This window comes from Asterias amurensis, chromosome 10, assembly GCF_032118995.1.
Source record: "Asterias amurensis chromosome 10, ASM3211899v1".
In the NCBI taxonomy this organism is placed as follows: Eukaryota; Metazoa; Echinodermata; class Asteroidea; order Forcipulatida; family Asteriidae; genus Asterias; species Asterias amurensis.
The window spans coordinates 2,575,321-2,597,208 of record NC_092657.1 but is presented as its reverse complement, the minus strand read 5'-3'; the positions used below and the strand labels follow the sequence as shown (position 1 = coordinate 2,597,208).

General features: G+C 38.1%; 2 protein-coding genes across 3 annotated transcripts in view; both read right to left on the bottom strand.

The window, feature by feature from the left end:
* LOC139943153 (uncharacterized) overlaps positions 1–3,594 on the bottom strand; it is a 72,369-nt gene extending 68,775 nt beyond the window's left edge. For both annotated transcript variants that reach the window (XM_071939972.1, XM_071939973.1), the window contains exon 1: positions 3,436–3,594. The gene's annotated coding sequence lies outside the window, so the exon portion shown is untranslated. The remainder of the gene's footprint in view (positions 1–3,435) is intronic.
* A 1,761-nt stretch (positions 3,595–5,355) lies between these two features.
* On the bottom strand, positions 5,356–21,803 carry LOC139943246 (di-N-acetylchitobiase-like). The gene is made up of 7 exons (XM_071940069.1): positions 21,604–21,803; positions 15,977–16,115; positions 14,472–14,674; positions 11,638–11,809; positions 9,951–10,048; positions 8,752–8,916; positions 5,356–7,606 (listed from the first exon to the last, which is right to left on the bottom strand). Exons 1-7 carry the CDS (start codon positions 21,763–21,765, stop codon positions 7,391–7,393), a joined length of 1,155 nt encoding a protein of 384 aa, XP_071796170.1. The 5' UTR covers positions 21,766–21,803; the 3' UTR covers positions 5,356–7,390.
* Positions 21,804–21,888: the final 85 nt, after the last annotated feature.

The following is a 21,888-nucleotide window of genomic DNA, read 5'->3' as shown; positions in this document are numbered from 1 at the left end:
AGCAGCTTTCGACAAAATAAAAAAAAACATTTTTGGATTATTTCTCTTCGAATTAATGTGATTATGTAAAAACTATCAGTTTCTTTGCTCCAGAACCAGAATATGGTATCTGAAAAGCGTCACTGCGGTAACGTTTCTCGATAACGTATTCCATTTAGTGACCATTCTTTTTTGCATGGACATTATTTGCTCAGTGTTTTTGGCGATGTCTCAAAATCGCGACTACTTTTTCAAATGAACTTTCCACATGTTAGTTTTCTTGCATTTAGTTTCTATAAAGGATTAAATCAAAATCACATGCATGGATCAGAAAACACATGCATGTTTCAATAGGCCTTATATAAACAGTTGTAAATGAAATCGCATTGTTAACCCATGTACTAACTTAGTTTTCACAACTGCTGGTTCGCGCAACCCTTTATAATGTCTAAATGTATTGATTTTTTTTGTTTCCTATCAGAACTCTTCCTAAAATTTGTAAATATTGTTACTGTTATAATATATTTATTTTGTTTCAATTCTGAGTACAAAATTAATGTATTTTGGTTGAGAATACATTCAGGTGGAATGAATTGATCTTATAGGCTATCCTTTATGTCTAAATTTATTGATTTTTATGTTTCCAACCCTTCCTTAAATTTGTAAAACATTGTTGATTAAAAATAAATTATGAGTGAAGATTGAACGTATTTTTGTTGTTGAGAATACAAGTGGAATAAATTGAACTCATTACGCTTCTCACTTAAAAAAAAAAAAAAAAAAAAACTGCTTAAATTTTTTAGTCACATTCTGTTTCTCCGAAGACGAACTGAATTTGACATGACAAGTCTACTTCCATCTTATAACTCTTAAACCTAACAGCCTGTACATATTGTATCCAGTCAAGCAAGCCACATTCGCTCGACCCTGCAATAAAGATACAACACTCTCCTTCCTTCCTTCTTACTACCCCCGGTATAAATTAAGCAGACTGAATATATTTGCACATCAATTTCCGCTGTCATGCATCTCTTATTGGCACTGGTTGTGACCGCGAGATGCACTTAATGTCACCGAAACTTTCTTGGAAGATGTTTTTGGATGGAACCCTTAAGAAGAGACACACTTTTAAAATTCTCCATTTAAACAAAATCCTTTTTGTTCTTTAATTGATAGGAACCTCCAAAAATAAATACATTTTCAAAAGGTTCAACATTGTTATCTATAAGAAAATATTTTTTGGACGGAACCCTTAAAAAGAGACACACTTTTGACAAGGGTCTCTTTTTCCTGTATTGATAGGAAATCCATTAAAGGAATTTCTAAAAAAGAGGTAATTTAATATTTCAACGAATCCTTTTCTTCATCTTACTTTGCTTTTCTTTTGTTCATTATTGTTTTTTTTCTGTTAAAATTTTGTTTCTGTTAATTTTGTCTATTCTTTCTCCTTTTTTATTATATAATTTTACGTTCTTTGTTATTTTTTAGTTTCATTTCGCTCACTCTCTCTGTAATTTTAATATAATATTGTAATTCGTGTTTAATTCAGTTTGTGGTGGCATGTACTCTCAAAATTGAATCTTAAGCAAACAATTTAATAAAATATGCAAATAACATGAATAAAATATTTGTTTGTGTAAAAACAACTCTCACATCTCATTATTCATATTTACCTAGGGGGTATTTATGTGCCTTTAAAACGGTGACTATTATTTACGTAGAACTAAAACAGACAAACTGAAGAAGACAAAGACTATTATTTTCGTTAGATTTAAATAAAAATGGAAAAGGAAAGAAGAAGACAGTTTTGAGATGTCAGCATTTCAAAAGATCCTTTAGAGACACTGGATACTATTGGTAATTGTCAAAGACCAGTCTCCTCACTTGGTGTATCTCAACATTATGCATCAAATAACCAACCAGTGATTTGTTTTAGCTCAATTTATTGATCGTCGAAGTTGCGAGATAATAATAAAAGAATAAAACACCATTGTCACAAAAAACTACGAAGTTATGTGCTTTCAAATGCTTGATTCCGAGACCTCAAAAAAAGAAAACTACTTCTTTCTCGAAAACTACGTCACTTTAGAGTGAGCGTTTCTCACTAAGTTTATACTATCAACCTTTCCCCATTACTCGTTTGCATGATTTCACCAAAGCCGCACTGGCTATTGCTATATAACATTCATAAAAACCTCAGACAATTTCTTCATTCCTATTGGTCGAGAGCAACGGTTGAAACCATAGATATAGAATTAAATAACTAGATCGGCCGCGCGTACATACGCGCCATTACCTGTGTAGAAAATAAAATTGTTCGCCATGGACGCGGTAAAAATTTCACGTTCGAAAGGCGACGCGCAAAACTGAACACGGGAGATAGGCCTTTGACGCGCTAAATGTCACGTGCTGACGGCAAAAAGTCACGTGCTGACGGCAACGCACAGAAAATGTACACGGGAGATAGGCAAAGGCAGCCCCCATGCCAGAACATGCGTATTTACGCGCGGCCGATCTAGTTATTCTATTCTATATCTATGGTTGAAACAGGTTGTGCCACATCACGCGATACGCGCGACGCGCACAATATTCCCTTATAAGGAGTTGTTTACCCGAGGGCGGCAGAGGGCTTTACCATTTCATAGCTGGAGGGGTGTTGTGTTGAAAGCAATCATTTAACAGTTATAGTTTGTGCATTTATATTACTTTTTGACGAAAAAGTGATGCTGTTTTTGACCGAAAAGGTATTTATGATTGGAAATCAAAGTGTGTTGAATCGGTTTTCAACTAGTAGTTTGAACCCGCCGAGGCCTGGTTCTTTAACGTCTGGTTGGGATTAAACCACTAGTTGAAAACCCCTTCATCACACATTGATTCCCTTATTAATACATTACCAGCCAACATATTTAATAGTGTCAGACTGTACAAAATAAATAGCAGATACCCTATTGTTAGCATTACAATGTATCTAGCATACCAAAAGTTCCATGATACTTTGAAAATAACGATAGTCTGGGGCTGTACTTAGTATAAAAGGCATATCCACGAACTGGCTAAAATGGACCTACTGTATTCCATTTAATACCAGACAATAACAAAATAGTGTACAATAGACTGTAAAATAGCAGAGTATACCTTTCAGTATAACTCGACAGACACGCTTCTTCTCTATAGCAAGCAGTGACTACATTAGAAAGGGCAAATCCAATAATTGGCTAATATTACGTTACCAGACAATAATAAAATAGTGTACAATAGACTGTAAATTAGCAGAATCCCTTACCGAAGTTACAGACATGCTTCTTCTCTATAGCTAGCAGTGGATACTAATATCTTGTTTTAATTCATTACCAGTAAACAAACAAAAAAGGTGCTATATTATTCTTAAGACTGTCGGAAATAGCATACCGTTATCATAGATGGAAATATTATTTTGTTACAGTTATCTAAGCTTACCTTAAGTTCCAGACTGTGACATGCTTCTCCAAATATCCTATACACATACACATCCGCAAGACCTTCTCAATAGCTCCTGTTAATGGGTAATTTTATGTCCAATATAAACACATGAACCGCCTGTTATAGACGGCAAGACAGCAGCGTGCGGAAACAGTCATGCAGTCTTCACTTGATGCCAGTTAATGATGGAGCAAAGCTCATGTACCGTTGAATATACACGGGAGGCAGTGCGTGTTTTCTTCATTCACAGATGCGTCTCTGGGATGCGGTATATATGCATATGTACATCATGTACAACGTGGAGACAAATGGCAGGAGCACTGGTCCGTACAAGGTGGTTTTAGAATACCGACGGCCGATGCATGACTCCAAAGTTGACTAATTCCAATACTTGTTTTTTTTCCCCAATTTTTTTTTTACAAGTTCAAGTTTATTTCTCTTACTTAGAGGTTGGAGCATTTCTATAAACGCAAGGCAGCGCGGAGCACTGTCCATACAAGTTTTCTTTTTTTAGAATACCGACGGCCGATGCATGATTGGAAAAACAATTAACTAATTCTAACACTTGTTTTTTTTATACAAGTTCAAATTTATTTCTGTTAGAGTTCGAAGCATTTCTATAAACGCAAGGAGCACTGGTCCGTACAAGGTGTTGTTAAGAATACCGACGACCGATGCATGATTGGAAAAAAAGGACTTATACTGACGCTTCTTTTTTTTAAGTTCAAGTTTATTTCTGTTAGAGTTTGAAGCATTTCTACAAAGGCAAGCCTGCCAACTAAAGCAGTGGATGACATGGCCTCTGATAGTGGTATGTTCCCCAGTAGTATTGACATTGGCAATCCTATATTGTCTTTAAGATCTTCAAAATGGTGCAAAATAAAAACAAAATTTGCAGTCATTGGTCATCACATGGTTGTTTTAGAATACCGACGGCCGATGCATGACACAGAAATTTGATTTAAAAACACTAATATACATATATATAAATGTTTTTAAGCTGGAGAGAATGAAGCATTTCATGGTTGTCGTTATCACATTTTTTGATACTATCAACAGCTCTCCATTGTTTGCAACCAAATAAGTTTATAATGCTGATAAAATAATTATTTTGAGTAATAATTGTGTCCAGTGCCTTTAACGGCTATAGCTTTTAAAAAAGACCTCCTGAATATCAGTGTGCGTTCTGCACTGATTCAAATATAAATGAATTATGCAAATCTGGGTCAAAGTTTAATGGTGGTAAGACGAGAAAATGAAAGGAAATTAACATATTGATGGAATATTGCCTTCGCAGAGATGATGAACTGACGGCTGTTTCAGTAATAATATTTTGTAGCTAGACCAACAGAGGGCGCCAAAAGGGTACCGCGCATTAAATCTTCACTGGCTGATTTAATTATTCACTCACCTTAAAGGCATAGACACTATTGGTGACAACTCAAAATAATTGTTAGCATTAAAAACTAACTTGGTAACGAGCAATGGGAGCTGTTAAAGTATAAACAATGTGAGAAACAGCTCCCTCTGAAGTACAGTGTAATGTAGCTTTGAGAAAGAGGTAATTTTCACTTTAAAATAATACACAACTTTATGGGCCTGAAGCCTTTTAGCTTTATAGACATCTAAATGCAAAACAATTTGTGCAACAACAGTGTTTTTTTTGTTCGCTATTCTCTTGCACCTTTGAGCATTTTCGGTTCTGTTTGGAGCTGTGCTCATTTTATGTAATTTTTCTCAGAGACCATGGACAATGGACATAACAAACGAGGGAAATATGAGAATTCTCAGAGACTTGTGTGCTCCTCCAGAAGGAATTGTGTGAAAAGTCTTTAGAAAACAGTCAAGTATGAAGTGGGTTAAAAACCAAACAAACAGAAATTGTAATCAAAAGTTAAACTCTTCCATTAATTTGTCTGATTTATTGTTTCAAAATACTCATATTTAAAAAATAGGTTGTCTTTTCAAACTTGATTCTAAAAGTAAAAAAAAAGACACACGATGAAATTGCTTGTTATTATAACCTTTAAGGTTTCAATTAATATAATGTTTGTAATACAAGACAAAAATATTCTTTTACAAAGATGTTTTTAAAACAAAAATTTGACAACCATTATTTCATAGAGACTTTTTAAAGTCTTCTAACGAATACGTATATGCATATATAAATACCGAAGTGAGAATCAAAATTAACATCATATGGTGTTAAAATGTAATTTTTTTTTTTTTGCAGAAAATAATGTTATTTTTAAACACCCCATTTTGTAATTGTTGATTCCCTATTCTGTATAGTATGACAACAATCATAGTACAATAATTATTTTTGTTTTATTATATGCACTGATGTGTGTTAGCACTCGGAGTAGGTTTGTTACGATCTTACAGTTATTATTAAAGATCCAATGAATCTTCCGGTTATTATCAAAGACCAAATGAATCTTCCGGTTATTATCAAAGACCAAATGAATCTTGCGGTTATTTTTAAAGATCTAACTATGATTGAGAGTATTCATTTTGTTTTTTTACCCATACACCTACGTGTGTTAGCAATGTATACTCGGTACTTACCCGAGTTCTGTGAAAACAAATCACAGGCATATTACTTGGGTGGGATTCGAACCCACGACCTTTGTAATTCTAGAGCAGCGTCTTACCAACTAGACCACCGAGATTGCGCGAAAGCTGGAGGCAGTTCGAACCCTATGTTGACCGATTCAAATTGCCTCTAGCTACCGGGCAATCTTGTTGGTCTAGTTGGTAAGACGGATAAAAACAAAATTAACATTCTTAATCTCTGATGTCCTCTCTTGCCTTAATGTTTTGGGGGATTTAGGAGACATACGCCTTTTGGCACCCCACCGTTGTTTTACTTTGTTTTCTTAAATATTTTTAATGTATGCACATGTTCTTGTAAATGTGCTTGCCTGAATAAATATTATTTAAACACTCATTGGGCTTTCTCTGTGTAAAATCTAGCGGTCTCCCTGGTTAATTGAGAAAGGTTTATCCAACAAAAGTATCTGATAATTCAAAAGCTAACCTGAAGCTACAAATTATAATTTTGTCTGGGTTCCATGATGAAGATCGTTTGTTCAGGAGTATGTTCTTTAGTCACTGGCTCAACTTTTGGCTATTGGATTTATTCACCATAATTACTTTCTTGTTTACAAAGAATGTACATTGCTTGTCCCCTTCATTGCATCCGATGAAGTGGTTGTTGCTACGAAAGCTCATGTAGTTTTTTTATGTTATCAGTTAATCTTTAGGTGGTACAGTACCACTGTGGAACCTTGGAAAGATCAGGTCAAAGTAAGTGTGTAAAAATATATTAAGCCCACCCCCTATCAAATTTTTCTTTAGCAGCCTTTCATCAGTGATTTTTAACTGTTCCATGCCATGCATAGTAAAGATAACACCTACTATACAGAGCCAGCATGAAACAGCAGTTGGGCATCCTGGAAACCACATGCAGGGACCATGTGAGTTTTGGTGCTGTGTGACCTTCATGGATCATTCTGTGGATGACTGGAGAATTTTCAAGTACTCACTAAACTTGTTGAGCGACCAACTCATTTCTGTTTCTGTTCCCTTTCATTCATGACCATTTTAATGTGAATCATCAGTGTTTTGAAATTAACCTAACAAACATTGAGGTGTAATAACACCACTTTAGTTGTTTGCTCATCAAGTATAGTCGTCAGGCTGAGAGTCGTACCTGAACAATTTCAAATAAGATTTCAGTGATGGTGTCCCAGGGAATTCTGTCTGCCGGAGATGCGGTCCCCATCATGGGGAAATTAACGTGGGCTGTAGGAGGATGATTCAAAAGAGGGCGCTATCTGAAGTACACAGTTCGTCATATGGGGGGACCGAATCTCAAGGGGATCTCCTGCCACAACGACTTCAAGTGCTTACTCACCAAACATTTAATGTTTTTATTTACAACAAATTCTTAGAAGACTTCATTTCCGTCGAGGAAGTACTTTCCGATGGCCTTCCACATGGCTTGAGTCTGGTCCTGGGCTATTGGGTCATCGCTGTAGTCTAGGGTGTCCAGGTTCCACATCCCCACACCTCTGAGCTTCATCTTATTGGCGTACTCATAGCGTGCCGTTAAACTTTTCGGGTTGTCGTACCATATCTGGTGCATCTGATCAGTTTTGGAATCCTTCATAATGAAAAAAAAGTGAAAAAGTACAATATTAGAACATTCATTGAGAACACTCATTTTTTTTTTTTACCCATTTACATCGATGTGTATACTCAGTACTTTCCCAGAGTTCTGTGAAAAAAAAAATCACACGCATATTACTCGGTTTGGATTCAAACCCACGACCTTTGCAATTCTAGAGCAGTGTCAAACCAACTAGACCAATTAGAACCGTCCCATGAGGTATGTTATATACCTCCATCACACCAAACTCATTCTCAATACGCTCTGAAAAATGTAGTCTTGGTGCAACATATAAATAATTAAACTAACAATAATACAAGGTATTTATAAAGTGCTCTAACTAACAAGGGAAAGTGGCGCAGCGCTGTACACACACTTAAAGGAACACGTTGCCTTGGATCGGTCGAGTTGGTCTTTGAAAAGCGTTTGTAACCGTTTTTTATAAAATGCATATGGGTAGAAAGATGTTGTAAAAGTAGAATACAATGATCCACACAAACATGCCTCGAAATTGCGTGGTTTTCCGTTTACCTCGTCGACTAACACGTCGGCCATTTATGGGGGTCAAAATTTTGACTCCCATAAATGGCCGACCGTGTTAGTTCGCACAGTAGAAGGAAAACCACGCAATTTCGAGGCAAACTTGTGTGGATCATTGTATTCTACTTTTACAACATCTTTCTACCCATATGCATTTTATAAAAAACGGTTACAAACGCTTTTGTTTTGACCAACTCGTCCAATCCAAGGCAACGTGTTCCTTTAACAACATGCATAGAATAAACAAAATACGTGTAAGCAAACAAATCAGTTGAACAAGTGGGTTTTGAGAGATTTCTTGAAGACTGCTAGTGAGCTTCATGTAGAGTGGTTGATGCTGTAAGGTAAACTATTCCAGAGTCTGCGAGCAGCGTGGAAGCTTTGTTCCCCGGTAGATATTCACACTATCACTAAACTATCCCGACTCCATGCTCGGGTTATTATTATTATTATTATTATTATTATAAAAGAAGCCATTATTATTATGATTATTAGGGTACCACCCCTCCCAATGATCCAATTAAAATCTCACTCCGCAATTGGGAAGATAATGATAAAAAGTCCCCTTGATCCCCATTATACATTATCTAATTTCTTACCTTGTAGTTAAAGAATGGAGCATAATACGTGGTGTTGAACAGTGGCCCGCTTGTTGAGTTCTTCCCCAGCAATTTCATCAACCCTCCGTAATTGATCTGTTTTCCTGCTGCATCGCTGCAGTTCACTCCTCTAAATGGTACATGTTCAATTGCACAAACATTGCTCTATGAAAAAAAAAACCCAATAATAATGATTTTTTTGGACGGAAACTCACATCAGGGATAAAGTCAAAGAATATTAATTCTGGTTCTACCCATATACACCGATGTGTGTCAGCACTGTATCTTGGTACTTTCCAGAGCTCTGTGATAAAAATCCACAAGCATATTATTTGAATGGACTTCGAACCCACGATCTCTTCAAATCTAGAGCAGTGACTTACCAACTAGACCATCGAGACAGCCCGGTAGCTTGAGGCAGTCTGAATACTATATTTTGTATTCGTATTAAACTTTCGCTTTCGTGATAACTGTTTTATTGTGTCATGGTCGGGCGGTCTAGTTCACCGAGCTCTGGTGCTTTCAGCGGCGGAGTGTGGGTTCAACACCCGGTCATGACACTTGTGCCCTTACGAAAGGCACTTAAACTCAAAATGGGAAGTTAGTGCTCTACCAGCCAGGCTCATAGTTAATGATATTTAATGGCAAGACATATGAGGGTTGACTGTGTGCTGTTTCGATGCATTAAAGGCAGTGGACACTATTGGTAATTACTCAAAATAATTATCAGCATAAAACCTCATTTGATAACAAGTAATGGGGAGAGGTTGATGGTATAAAACATTGTGAGAAACGGCTCCCTCTGAAGTGACGTAGTTTTTGAGAAAGAAGTGATTTTCCACGATTTTGATTTTGAGACCTCAAGTTTAGAATTTGAGGTCCTGAAATCAAGCATCTGAATGCAAACAACTTGGTGTGACAAGAGTGTTTTTTTCTTTCATAGTTATCTCGCATTTCCGACGACCAATCATGCTCAAATTTTCACAGGTTTGTTATTTTATGCATATGTTGAGATACATTAAGTGAGAAGACTGGTCTTTGACAATTACCAATAGTGTCCACTGCCTTTAACTACATTATATCATATTGCAGGTTGGCATAGTCTATGTATCTACCACTCAAAAGAACAGCACCTTAAATTGTATTTTAATGGTCAGACAGTCAAACTACACATTTGTTATAAAGTATCTGTGATTTACCTTGCTAAGACTGTTGCATTTGTAGTCGTAACCATACCAGGGAACGCCAAGTACCAGCTGGTTAGCTGGTATCCCAAGCTTCAAAAACATCTCAACACCTGACAGAAAATAAAGTTAGAATAATAATAATAATAATAATAATAATAATAATAATAATAATAATAATAATAATAATAATAATAATAATAATAATAATAATAATAATAATAATAATAATAATAATAATAATAATAATAATAATAATAATAATAATAATAATAATAATAATAATAATAATAATAATAATAATAATAATAATAATAATAATAATAATAATAATAATAATAATAATAATAATAATAATAATAATAATAATAATAATAATTATAATATAATAATATTCAGTTTTTATTAAGCGCTCTATTTACCGTATGCTGCAAGCTCTTTGCAACATTATTACCCTGATCACTGGGCCATTACATTCCCTAAACCATCTCAGCTCACTGGGGAGTATATAGCCTGTGCCACAAAAAAAACCATGATTGGCTAACTTGTCAGTTGAAAAACTAAGGCCTTGGTCTTATGCCTAATACCAGTAAGGGAATCAATGTGTGATGAAGAGGTTTTCAACTAGTGGTTTAATCCCAACGAGGCCTGGTTCTTGATAATTTTACCGAGACAAAGTCTAGGTAAATTATCAAGAACCAGGCCTCGACAGGTTTAAACCACTAGTTGAAAACCGATTCAACACACTTTGATAACCATTCATAAATACCTTTTCGGTCAAACAACATCAACACTTATGGTCAAAAAGTAAATAAATGCAAAATTTGTAATTTTTCAATGATTTCTTTCAACACAACACCCCTCCAGCTATGAAATGGTAAGGCCCAGTCAAGGCCCCCAGGTAAACAACTCCTTATAAGGGAATGCTGTGCGCGTCGCGCGTATCGCGTGACGCGGCACAACTGTCTCGGCCGTTGCTCTCGACCAATGGGAATGAAGAAACTGTCTTATAAACACAGATGCAAACTTGCGTGTCACGCCCATGTTTCAACACTTTTTACGGGTCATAAACAAAGGTTTATACACACCCACGTGACGCACTCTCCACCAATAGGAATAGCGAAACTGTCTGAGGTATTTATGAATTCTGTTTTAAAATTCCTATATCCATCTTCATACCAAGAAACAGGTCCTGGAGGTTAGAACTTAAATATACTAACCTCCAAAAACTGGTAATTAAAATAAAATAAAATTTCATGCCTAATACAAGTTCTGTTTTCAAATTCCTATAGTACCCATCCTCATGCCAAGAAACAGGTCCTGGAGGTTAGTAAATAAATATACTAACCTCTGAGACCACTTACTTGATCTAAACAACTTAACTTTTTTAGATTTAAGTGGGGTACTGTGTTTTGTGAAAAGCTACTTAAGCGCCCCAATTAAGTTAGCGGGGTGCTTTAGACTTTATGGAAAACTTATTAAGTACTCCACTAAGTTAAGTTTCGTGAATACCGCCCCCGGGGCCGATTTCACAAAGCAATAAAATTCATCGCAAGACAATTTTACAGTATCACCATCGTGATTTGTAGTGTGACATCACATTTTACTAAGCAACTACGATTGATTTGCAGTTACGATCAATCTTAGATCTTTGTGAAATCAGCCCCTGGGTAATTTAAACAACTTTCAATTTTAAACATACCATGAGCTGTTTTGTTGTACGGTGAATTCGCCATGGCGATACATGGTCCAAATATCTGACTCTGTTCATTGTATGACATCACAAAGAGGAAGTCACATGACTTAGCGATCCCTACGTAGTCATAGCAACGGCCATCGATGCAGCCTGATGACCAAGCAGCATCAAAGGTGACCTGTTTACAAAAGCAATAAATAGTTAAAAGGCAATGGACACTATTGGTTATTACTCAAAATATTTATTACCATAAAACATTTCATGGTGACGAGTAATGGGGAGAGGTTGATAGTATAAAACATTGTGAGAAACAGCTCCCTCTGAAGTAACGTAGTTTTCAAGAAAGAAGTAATTTTCCACAAATTTGATTTCGCAACCTCAGATTTAGAATTTAAAGTCTCGAAATCAAGCATCTGAAAGCACACAAATTCGTGTCACCATGGTGCGACAAGGGTGTTTTTTCTGTCATTAGTATTTCGCAACTTTGACGAGCGATGGAGCTCAAGTTTTCACAGATTTGTTATTTTATGCATACGTTGAGATACACCAACTGTGAAGACTAGTCTTTGACGATAACCAATAGAGTCCAGGTCTTTAATGGCCTGACATATCGACTCCAGCAGAGTCTTTCACACAACACAACTTTGTGTCACCATGGTTCTGCGCCTTGTACACCCAGCAGGTGGATACGTGCGCATTACAAGTATTATTATTATTATTATTATTTAACACATTCTGCTCTACCAGCCTGGCTCCTAGTGGATAATACCTATGAGTACACCATTATGGACTTTGAAGGGGATAACCCAGTTTCAGCCCAAGCCGCCAATTTCACAAAACACTTCCTTACTTAGGATTAATCTTAGGACTTAGGACGAATTGAATTCCGTATCCAAATACATAAGAAGCATTGAACCCATCCTAAGTTAGGACGGGTTACTCGTCCCAACTCGAGTTAGGATTAATCGTAGAGTTTTGTAACCCATCCTAAGTTAGGACGGGTTACTCGTCCCAACTCGAGTTAGGATTAATCATAGAGTTTTGTAACCCATCCTAAGTTAGGACGGGTTACTCGTCCCAACTCGAGTTAGGATTAATCGTAGAGTTTTGTAACCCATCCTAAGTTAGGACGGGTTACTCGTCCCAACTCGAGTTAGGATTAATCGTAGAGTTTTGTAACCCATCCTAAGTTAGGACGGGTTACTCGTCCCAACTCGAGTTAGGATTAATCGTAGAGTTTTGTAACCCATCCTAAGTTAGGACGGGTTACTCGTCCCAACTCGAGTTAGGATTAATCCTAGAGTTTTGTAACCCATCCTAAGTTAGGACGGGTTACTCGTCCCAACTCGAGTTAGGATTAATCCTAGAGTTTTGTAACCCATCCTAAGTTAGGACGGGTTACTCGTCCCAACTCGAGTTAGGATTAATCCTAGAGTTTTGTAACCCATCCTAAGTTAGGACGGGTTACTCGTCCCAACTCGAGTTAGGATTAATCCTAGAGTTTTGTAACCCATCCTAAGTTAGGACGGGTTACTCGTCCCAACTCGAGTTAGGATTAATCCTAGAGTTTTGTAACCCATCCTAAGTTAGGACGGGTTACTCGTCCCAACTCGAGTTAGGATTAATCGTAGAGTTTTGTAACCCATCCTAAGTTAGGACGGGTTACTCGTCCCAACTCGAGTTAGGATTAATCCTAGAGTTTTGTAACCCATCCTAAGTTAGGACGGGTTACTCGTCCCAACTCGAGTTAGGATTAATCCTAGAGTTTTGTAACCCATCCCAAGTTAGGACGGGTTACTCGTCCCAACTCGAGTTAGGATTAATCGTAGAGTTTTGTAACCCATCCTAAGTTAGGACGGGTTACTCGTCCCAACTCGAGTTAGGATTAATCGTAGAGTTTTGTAACCCATCCTAAGTTAGGACGGGTTACTCGTCCCAACTCGAGTTAGGATTAATCCTAGAGTTTTTTAACCATCCTAAGTTAGGACGGGTTACTCGTCCCAACTCGAGTTAGGATTAATCGTAGAGTTTTGTAACCCATCCTAAGTTAGGACGGGTTACTCGTCCCAACTCGAGTTAGGATTAATCCTAGAGTTTTGTAACCCATCCTAAGTTAGGACGGGTTACTCGTCCCAACTCGAGTTAGGATTAATCCTAGAGTTTTGTAACCCATCCTAAGTTAGGACGGGTTACTCGTCCCAACTCGAGTTAGGATTAATCCTAGAGTTTTGTGAAATCGGCTGCAGGAGTAATAGGCAATGAGCCCCCGATGGCAGTTGATTTGGGTCAATAGCCCAAATCAGTGTAGCCCTCACCTTGAAGTGGCTGTCCAGCTGGGTGGTAAAGTGAATACTCATACCAACATTTCAGCATAGAGAATTTGAGGCATTGCATGGTGAGGTATCAATATATATTTGGTTTGCGGTACTGTGTTTCTACTTGCCAGGTAGAGTTTGTTCTTAGAGAACTGTCTTGCTTAATTCTACTACCGCAGAGTAGATTGTTCGGGTGTTCGGGAGACTTCTCAGTTCTGAAAAGAACTCTCCTGGGCGGATGGTATAGAAATAGGCTGGGACTACTACTTTAGCTTATAATAGGATCGTAAATAACTGTACTGCCGTGGAGTCAGGTCCTGGGTTGGTCTCAACGCTTCGACTAGCTTGCTCTAGTCATCACCATGAGACATTTCAGTAGTTACCGCTTCACTAATCATGTGCATCAAGGTTGACAAACAAAATCCACAAGCGTATGGGTAGAATTTGAACCCGTGATAGTTATCTTTGAGGATTTGTTTTCAAAGAGCTCTTTACACCCCTTTCCCAAACCTTGCTCCAATTTACCTGAGAGTTCGGAATGGATAGGTGGAAAGCTTTCGTTGTTTCATCCACGAAGGACGTCAGTAAAGGAGCTTGAGACGCATCGATTGGATTCTCGAGGTCAAGGTTGATGCCATCGAGGTGGAGATCGACGGCCATTGCCACCTTCTCTATGATCCAGTTGTTTCTATCAGACACGCTACTCAGATTGGCCAAAGGAAAGTTTCCTACAAGTAAGAGAAGAAAACAAGTAAGAGAAGAAAACAAGTAAGAGAAGAAAACAAGTAAGAGAAGAAAACAAGTAAGAGAAGAGAAACTTTGTTATTTAAGTTAGAGTTAGCAAATGCCTGATAAGATACTTGAAATTGAAAAGGTTCTTGAACAAACACAATTGAGAAAGATAAAAGGAATGGCTGAATGAGCGTGTGCGTATTCTGCGTGGAGCAAATCAACCAATAGAATGCGTCGTAATCACTATCGTTTTTCGCTTTCGCTGCAGTATGACTCGGCCGTTACTTGGTTCTTTTTTGTGCATTCACATTTCATCCAAAGGACGAAGCAATAATGTTTATTGTGTCTTGCTTAAGGACACAATTAAGAGTTACGACTGGGACTGGAACCAACACTCTACTGATCAAAGATCCACTCCTGATCTTGGGCGACATAAATACAATTGTTGCACGCTGTGACGGGGTCCATTGCGTTTTGTACACCCAAGGTGTACAAAACCCATGGACCCCAATCACAGCATGCAATGATTGATTTGTTACACCTCGGTAACATTAATATTCCTCTTCTCGAAGTTCTGGTGTAATCTTCAAACATTATTACAACGGAGTATTCATTGTTTAATAAGCAGACGAACAACAAAAGTTTCTGTTCCCTCCAACCCGCGGGTGTTTCGACCAACACTGGGAACGATCAAGGTGATGTACACCAGTGTCCATCATGATCACTTTTCATGTTACCCGACCCCCCGAGCCATGTAACATGCGTTTTTGTTGCACGCCACATGATTGGTTCTCGACCAATCAAACTTTACAGTTTGTTACCGAGGTATAACAACACCTTTTGAAATAAAATCTTCACAAAGTTGTATTGTATAATCATTCATGAAGGATTAATCAGTCAAACAGTTCCAAAAACCAACAGTATACTTTGCCTTCAAAGGGGGACTGGTTGACTTGTGCGTAAAGCGCTCGGCTCTCACCAAGGTGACCCTGGTTCGATTCCCGGCCAGGGCCATACATGTGAGTTGAGTTGTGCGTTGGTTCTCTGCTGTGCCACGAGGGTTTTCCAGACCATCCGGTTTTCCTCCCTCAGGAAAAATTAAACACTTTCAATCCCTGGCTGTGCTTAGAGGTAATAGTGGGTCGATATGGCTGGCTGACAAAGGCGCCCTTGCATGCCTGTTTCTCGAACACGTAGTAGCAGCGTCCTTCTCAGTTAAACTTCTCAGTATAAAGGATGATTAGCCTCCCAAATTTTTATTATTTATTTCTCTAGCTTGAAAGATGTTTTCAACTAACCTAGGAGAGTAACTCTTACTCCCTTTGAGTGAGCATAGCACATCATTTTGGCGTCGTAGTGGCCGAACATCACGACTGTCGTCAGTGCATTCCAATCATACTTCATCCATTCACTGCCACCGACCCAGAAACCAAAAACCTGAGGAATAATAGAATAAGAAGCTTGAATTAGCTGACTTTGCAAACTGCTTACCAACCAAAGTATCTGGGCCCAATTTCATAGAGATGCTTAAAGCACAAAAATGAGCTAAGCATAATAAAAACATGCTTACCAGAATAAGGTTACTACTCTCAGCCAAACTAGCATGTGACATGTACATTTTGTGACTGGTATCCTGCTCATTCCTGTGAAGCAAAATTTGTTTTGCAATACCTTCTGCTTAAGTAGCTTTGTGGAATTGGGCCCTGGTATAAATGCTAAAAATAGTTATAAAGGCAGTGGACACTATTGGTAATTGTCAAAGACTAGCCTTCACAGTTGGTGTATCTCATAATAATGAAAGAAAAAAACACCCTTGTCACATGAAGTTGTGTGCGTTTAGATGGTTGATTTCGAGACCTCAAGTTCTAAACTTGAGGTCTCAAAATCAAATTCGTGGATAATTACTTTTTTCTCGAAAACTATGGCACTTTAGAGGGAGCCGTTTCTCTCATTGTTTTACACCATCAACCTCTCCCCATTACTCGTTACCAAGAAAGGTTTTATTCTAATAATTATTTTGAGTAATTACCAATAGTGTCCACTGCCTTTAACATTTAATGGCATTATGTTTCAACTGTTTTTTTACCCTAGCTACATGTAGCAGAGTCTTTATCTATTCTAAGGCTAATAATGTAAAAACATAATATTAAAGTTGGGTTGAACTAAGCTTGGGCGATATCGATTTATTTTATTCACGATATATCGCTGACAATATATCGCGATATTCGATATAATCGCGATTATTGAAACTTGACATCATCAGTCTTCAAACTCCAAGTGAAAGTTGTAGAAGAGACAGTCATAGCATAAGAGAGGTGTTCTAATGACCTATTCTTCTGGTTTTACTCCAAACCTATGGGGTGCAAGATGTCTCAGCTAGCAAATACATCGCGATATTTAATTGATATTGCGATAAATCGCGATTATCGCGATTATCGCGATATATTGCGATATATCTCGATATATCGATATTTCGATTAAAACCAAATCCATCCGATATCGAAATCGTTTCCAAATTAATATCGCGATATTCGATAATATCGTGATATCGCCCAAGCTTAGGTTGAACAAAGAAATGCATACAGCAAGACTTAAACCTATGACTTCTGCACTATACGTTTACTCCCCAGGGAGCTGCGATGGCTTCAGGAATGATTTAAGGCCGAAAAGTGAAAAGTGCTATAATATAAAAACGTAATACTATTATTATTTGCTAGTACTTACTGTTAAAGTACTTACTCTTTCTACCAACTAAGCTATCTACTTGTAGCCATATGTTGGTGATCTCCTATTAATATCAATACCTTTGTTCGGGGTGCCAGTCAGAACCTATTCAACTGCAGCTGTATAGCCAGGGATCACACCCAAGTTTAAAATACGACCTTGGAACTTGGAAGTGGTAGTAGAAAGGGATCATCTTATAAAAGGGGATTTACTTGTTTATTTCAAATATCAAGCAATAAACCACGATATGAAAAGCTGAATATAATACTGTAGGCCCAAAGTGCACATTTTAGGCGACGCAGCGTTAAACTGTTAAAGGAACTGTTCCTTTAACGCTGCGTCGCCTAAAATGTAGCCTTGGATCGGTCGAGTTGGTCTTTGAAAAGCGCTATGTAACCGTTTGTTACAAAATCGGTATGGTTAGAAAGATGTTGTAAAAGTAGAATACAATGATCTACACAAATATGCCTCGAAATTGCGTGGTTTTCGTTTTACCCTGTCGACAAACACGGTCGGCCATTTATGGGGGTCAAAAATTTGACTCCCATAAATGGCCAACCGTGTTAGTTCGCGACGTAAAATGAAAACCGTGCAATTTTTAGTGATACTTGTGTGGATCAGTATATTCTACATTTAAAACATCTTTCTAACCATACATTTCATAATAAATGGTTTCAAACGCTTTTATATGCTTTAATACACGTAAACCTAACTGCCCACCAACATGGTGAGAGTGGCAACATGGTGAGAGTGGCAACATGGTGAGAGTGGCAACAGTCGCCACATGTGACGCGCGTGCAAGGGGTCAATACAGAAGTTACATTCACCCCTTGCATGCTTCCATTTTATTTTCTATACTTCCTTGTTTCATAATTTCTTTGTTTATATTCCTTACTCCTCTTTCCTTTTCTTATTTCTTCACTGACTTCCCGTTTTGTTTTTAATTTTTTACTTCATTAATCTTGCTACAAATTGTGTAGGGCCTTACCTAAACAGACATAGCTCACGAGGTATTGTAACAATGAATGACTGTTCTCCTTTAGAGTATTGCATCATTAAATGACCGAATGCAGAAATGCACCTATTTGGTTTTTGACTCTATTTAGTATTAAATAGTAATAATAATAATAATAATAATAAGACTTGTAATGCGCACATATCCACCCTGCTGGGTGTTCAAGGCGCAGTAAAACCAAAAACAAAACAAAAACAAAACACAACACAAAGAAAAACAGACACAACAAAATTAGTCATTGAAAACCTGTGACATAAGATAAGTTTTGAGAAGAGACTTGAATTTTGCAGTACAAACACAAGATCGAAGATTAAGTGGTAGAGAGTTCCAGATGCGTGGCGCAGCTGAAGAAAAAGACCTGTCACCCCATGAGTGTCGAGACTTGGGTTCAATGAGGAGAAGCATAGAACTTGATCGAAGATTCCTTGATGGAGTGTAAACGTGAAGCAGTTCAGAAATATAGTGGGGAGCTTTGCCATTAAGAGCTTTGTGGACAATGAGCATCAGCTTGAAGATGATTCGTTGAGAGATAGGCAGCCAGTGTAGTTGTTTCAGAATGGGGGTGATAGAACAGGATTTTCTAGACAGTGTCACAATGCGGGCAGCAGTATTTTGGAGCCGTTGAAGTCGGGAAATCTGGTTGTTAGGAAGACTGTAGAGAAGAGCATTGCCGTTGTCAAGACGAGAAGTAACAAATGCGTGAATGACCTTTTCAGTGGCACTTTTGTCCAAGTACTTGCGAATCTTACCTATATTCCTGATGTGATATGATGATAAACGAACAATGTTGTTGATGTGTGGCTGAAGTGTCATCGATGAATCAAAAATAACCCCTAAGTTCCGAGCTTTCAGCGAGGGAGCTATCCGAGCATCACCGATGGAGATGTATGGCACTGAAACCTTAGTTAACTGTTGACGTGACCCAAATAGAAGGAACTCTGTCTTATCATCATTTATCAATAGTAATACTATTTCTATTATCTTTTGAAGACTGCCAACAATGTAGTGTAGCTGTAGTACTAGTTGCGATAACGTTACCCTCCTGACGACGGGGGATAACGTAACCCTCTGTCAGCAGGAGGGTTACGTTATCGCAACTACTGTAGTACTGCTTTGATGTACAGTTATGACGGAGTAGTTTTACTGACGACAGATCCAGAACCAAATCAATAGACTCGGAGTATTTTTACCTTTTTGCTCAAAATTTCACAGCTCATTCTTAATAAACTAGGCGTTTCTTCAAAGTTGTTATTATATCTTAACAGCTTAATTACGCTGAAGCCTCTATTCAAAGAACCGATATTATTGGTTAAATAGTGGTGTCTTAGCTCTGGTAAACAGAGGGGTCCAACCCGAACCTGGGCTAGTGGAGACCAAAAAAAAAGAGAGGAAAAGTTTCCGTATGGCGCCACCACCTTTTCATTCGATATGAAATAATAATTATATAGTAATAAATTAGTATAAATTAGTATCTAATTTACCTCAACAATGAGATATCCCTTTTTGTAAAATTGAGTGAAAAAGTGGTGGCGTAATACGGAAAATTATCCAATAGAGACACAGCATGAGGAAAAAACCTCACTAGTTCCTTCCCTCCATAAATTGTAATATGTGTAAGCTTACTCCATCCATTGTCCATATAAAAATTGTCATAACCAGAGTAGTGTATAACCATGTATGTATATTTTTGCACCTGATTGGCTTACGGTCCCATGGTTTCAAGCGTGCGCCCAGCCACAGTGCGGTAATCTTCAAATTTTCTGAAGCAGCACTTTAAAGGAAGAAGAAGAAGAAGTGCATGGCCATGATGATGGACAGATGAGGTAGAAATACATGGAGGTAGAAATATCCATAGTCCAACCACAGTCCTCTGACAGGTCTGTCATGTCAGTAGTACATGAGTACTACAGTAGTAGTAGTACATGTACTTAGACCGTACCAGTACTTGTAGTAGTAAACTGCGCCAATAAAGTATCTAAACACTTACAAATTGTCAGATATATCGGAACCTGAAATAGTATGCCAAAAAATAATTATTCATTTCTATTCACCGTTAATTTCTGCACATTTTGACACATCTTGTGTTGCGCTACGATGTTGTTTAGTGGATTTATGGACACTTGAGTGGCTTAAGGTCGAATTTCAAAAGTTGTAAAAGCCCCTATTCAAGCTAAATCGTTGTATTGTGACGAGTAAGATCAGCGTTTCTTTTGCCCAGCTTTTATAAACGATTGTTTTTGTCGCTTGTTTGATAAATCGGTTGTGATGAACATCAGCAATAATTGTCAGTAACCAAGCAAAGGGGTCAAAGATGGGAGGCATACAACAATCTGGGTTAAGAGCCAGAATCCCTGATTATGATGAGACAGGGAAAGGTGGTTCAAGATAACAAGAAAGATGGCTCTAATGACCAAACAGGAAAGGGGACGGATCGTTGGTTTGATAGAAGCCGGTACGTCGATGCGAGCTGCAGCTCATGGTTACAACGTCACCAGCGACGGTCAGTAAATGATGTAATGGCTACCAAGCTCAGGGAAATGGGGACGACCTGTCAAGGAGTGGCCGTCCGAGGGTGACTTCTGCAGCAGAAGAAAGTGAACAAGTCCATAAAGCCTGACACCACTCTCGAGGGATTGCGACGCATCCTGATCAGGAAACGGCAGGGGATTGACCAGGTACAGATCAGAGGTCTCATTGGGAGTATGAGAAGACGACTCCTTGCCGTTCAGGACAGTGATGGAGGACACACTAAGAACTGAGGAGGATATCAGCAGTTTAGAGTTAAAGATACGGCAATAAATTTCATGGTCAAGTAAACGAAACGAGTTTGTGTCTTTTGTCTTGATTTTGTCCGTGTGTGGTACTTGTGCGAGTTCTCTTCTGGAATTGGGGTGAATAGGGGCTTTTGCAACTTCTGAAATTCGACCTTAAGCCACTCAAGTGCCCATAAATCCACCCAACAACATCGTAGCGCAACACAAGATGTGTCAAAATGTGCAGAAGTTAACAGTGAACAGAAATGAATAATTATTTTTTTGTATACTATTTCAGGTTCCGATAAATCTGACCATTTGTAAGTGTTTAGATACTTTATTGGCGCAGTTTAGTAGGCTACGTACTGTCTAGAACTGTTATCTGTTTTATAAGTTACAACGTAAACATTGCATTTGCCACGTTTTTAATTACCTCTTTTCTCGGCGGTGTTTTGATCACATCACAAAGCCCAGGATCCGAACATGGACAGTCGCTGCTTTCTTTTACAGTCTCCTCTATGACTAGACATTGTACTTCTAGCAAGCTACAAAGCAGAAAGATTCCACACACTTGACAAATCTTCGAGAACTCCATGTTTACAAATGGTGCTCTGTGCGGGGCGCGTGTGTACGTCCGTGTGTATGCAAAGAGACGGAAGTAAAAATACATAAAATGTGTATATCTGAACGTGTACTTCGAACGAGGTTCAAGCGCCTA

Bases quoted from the DNA above. Each gene is read 5' to 3' on its own strand.
- LOC139943246 (XM_071940069.1), bottom strand. From the start codon at position 21,765: ATGGAGTTCTCGAAGATTTGTCAAGTGTGTGGAATCTTTCTGCTTTGT. The intron at 14,675-15,976 runs GTTAGTTGAAAA...TCTTACTTGTAG, and splicing joins AGTAAGAGTTACTCTCCTAG to GAAACTTTCCTTTGGCCAAT. The intron at 11,810-14,471 runs GTAAATTGGAGC...TTTTGTAAACAG, and splicing joins TATCCATTCCGAACTCTCAG to GTCACCTTTGATGCTGCTTG.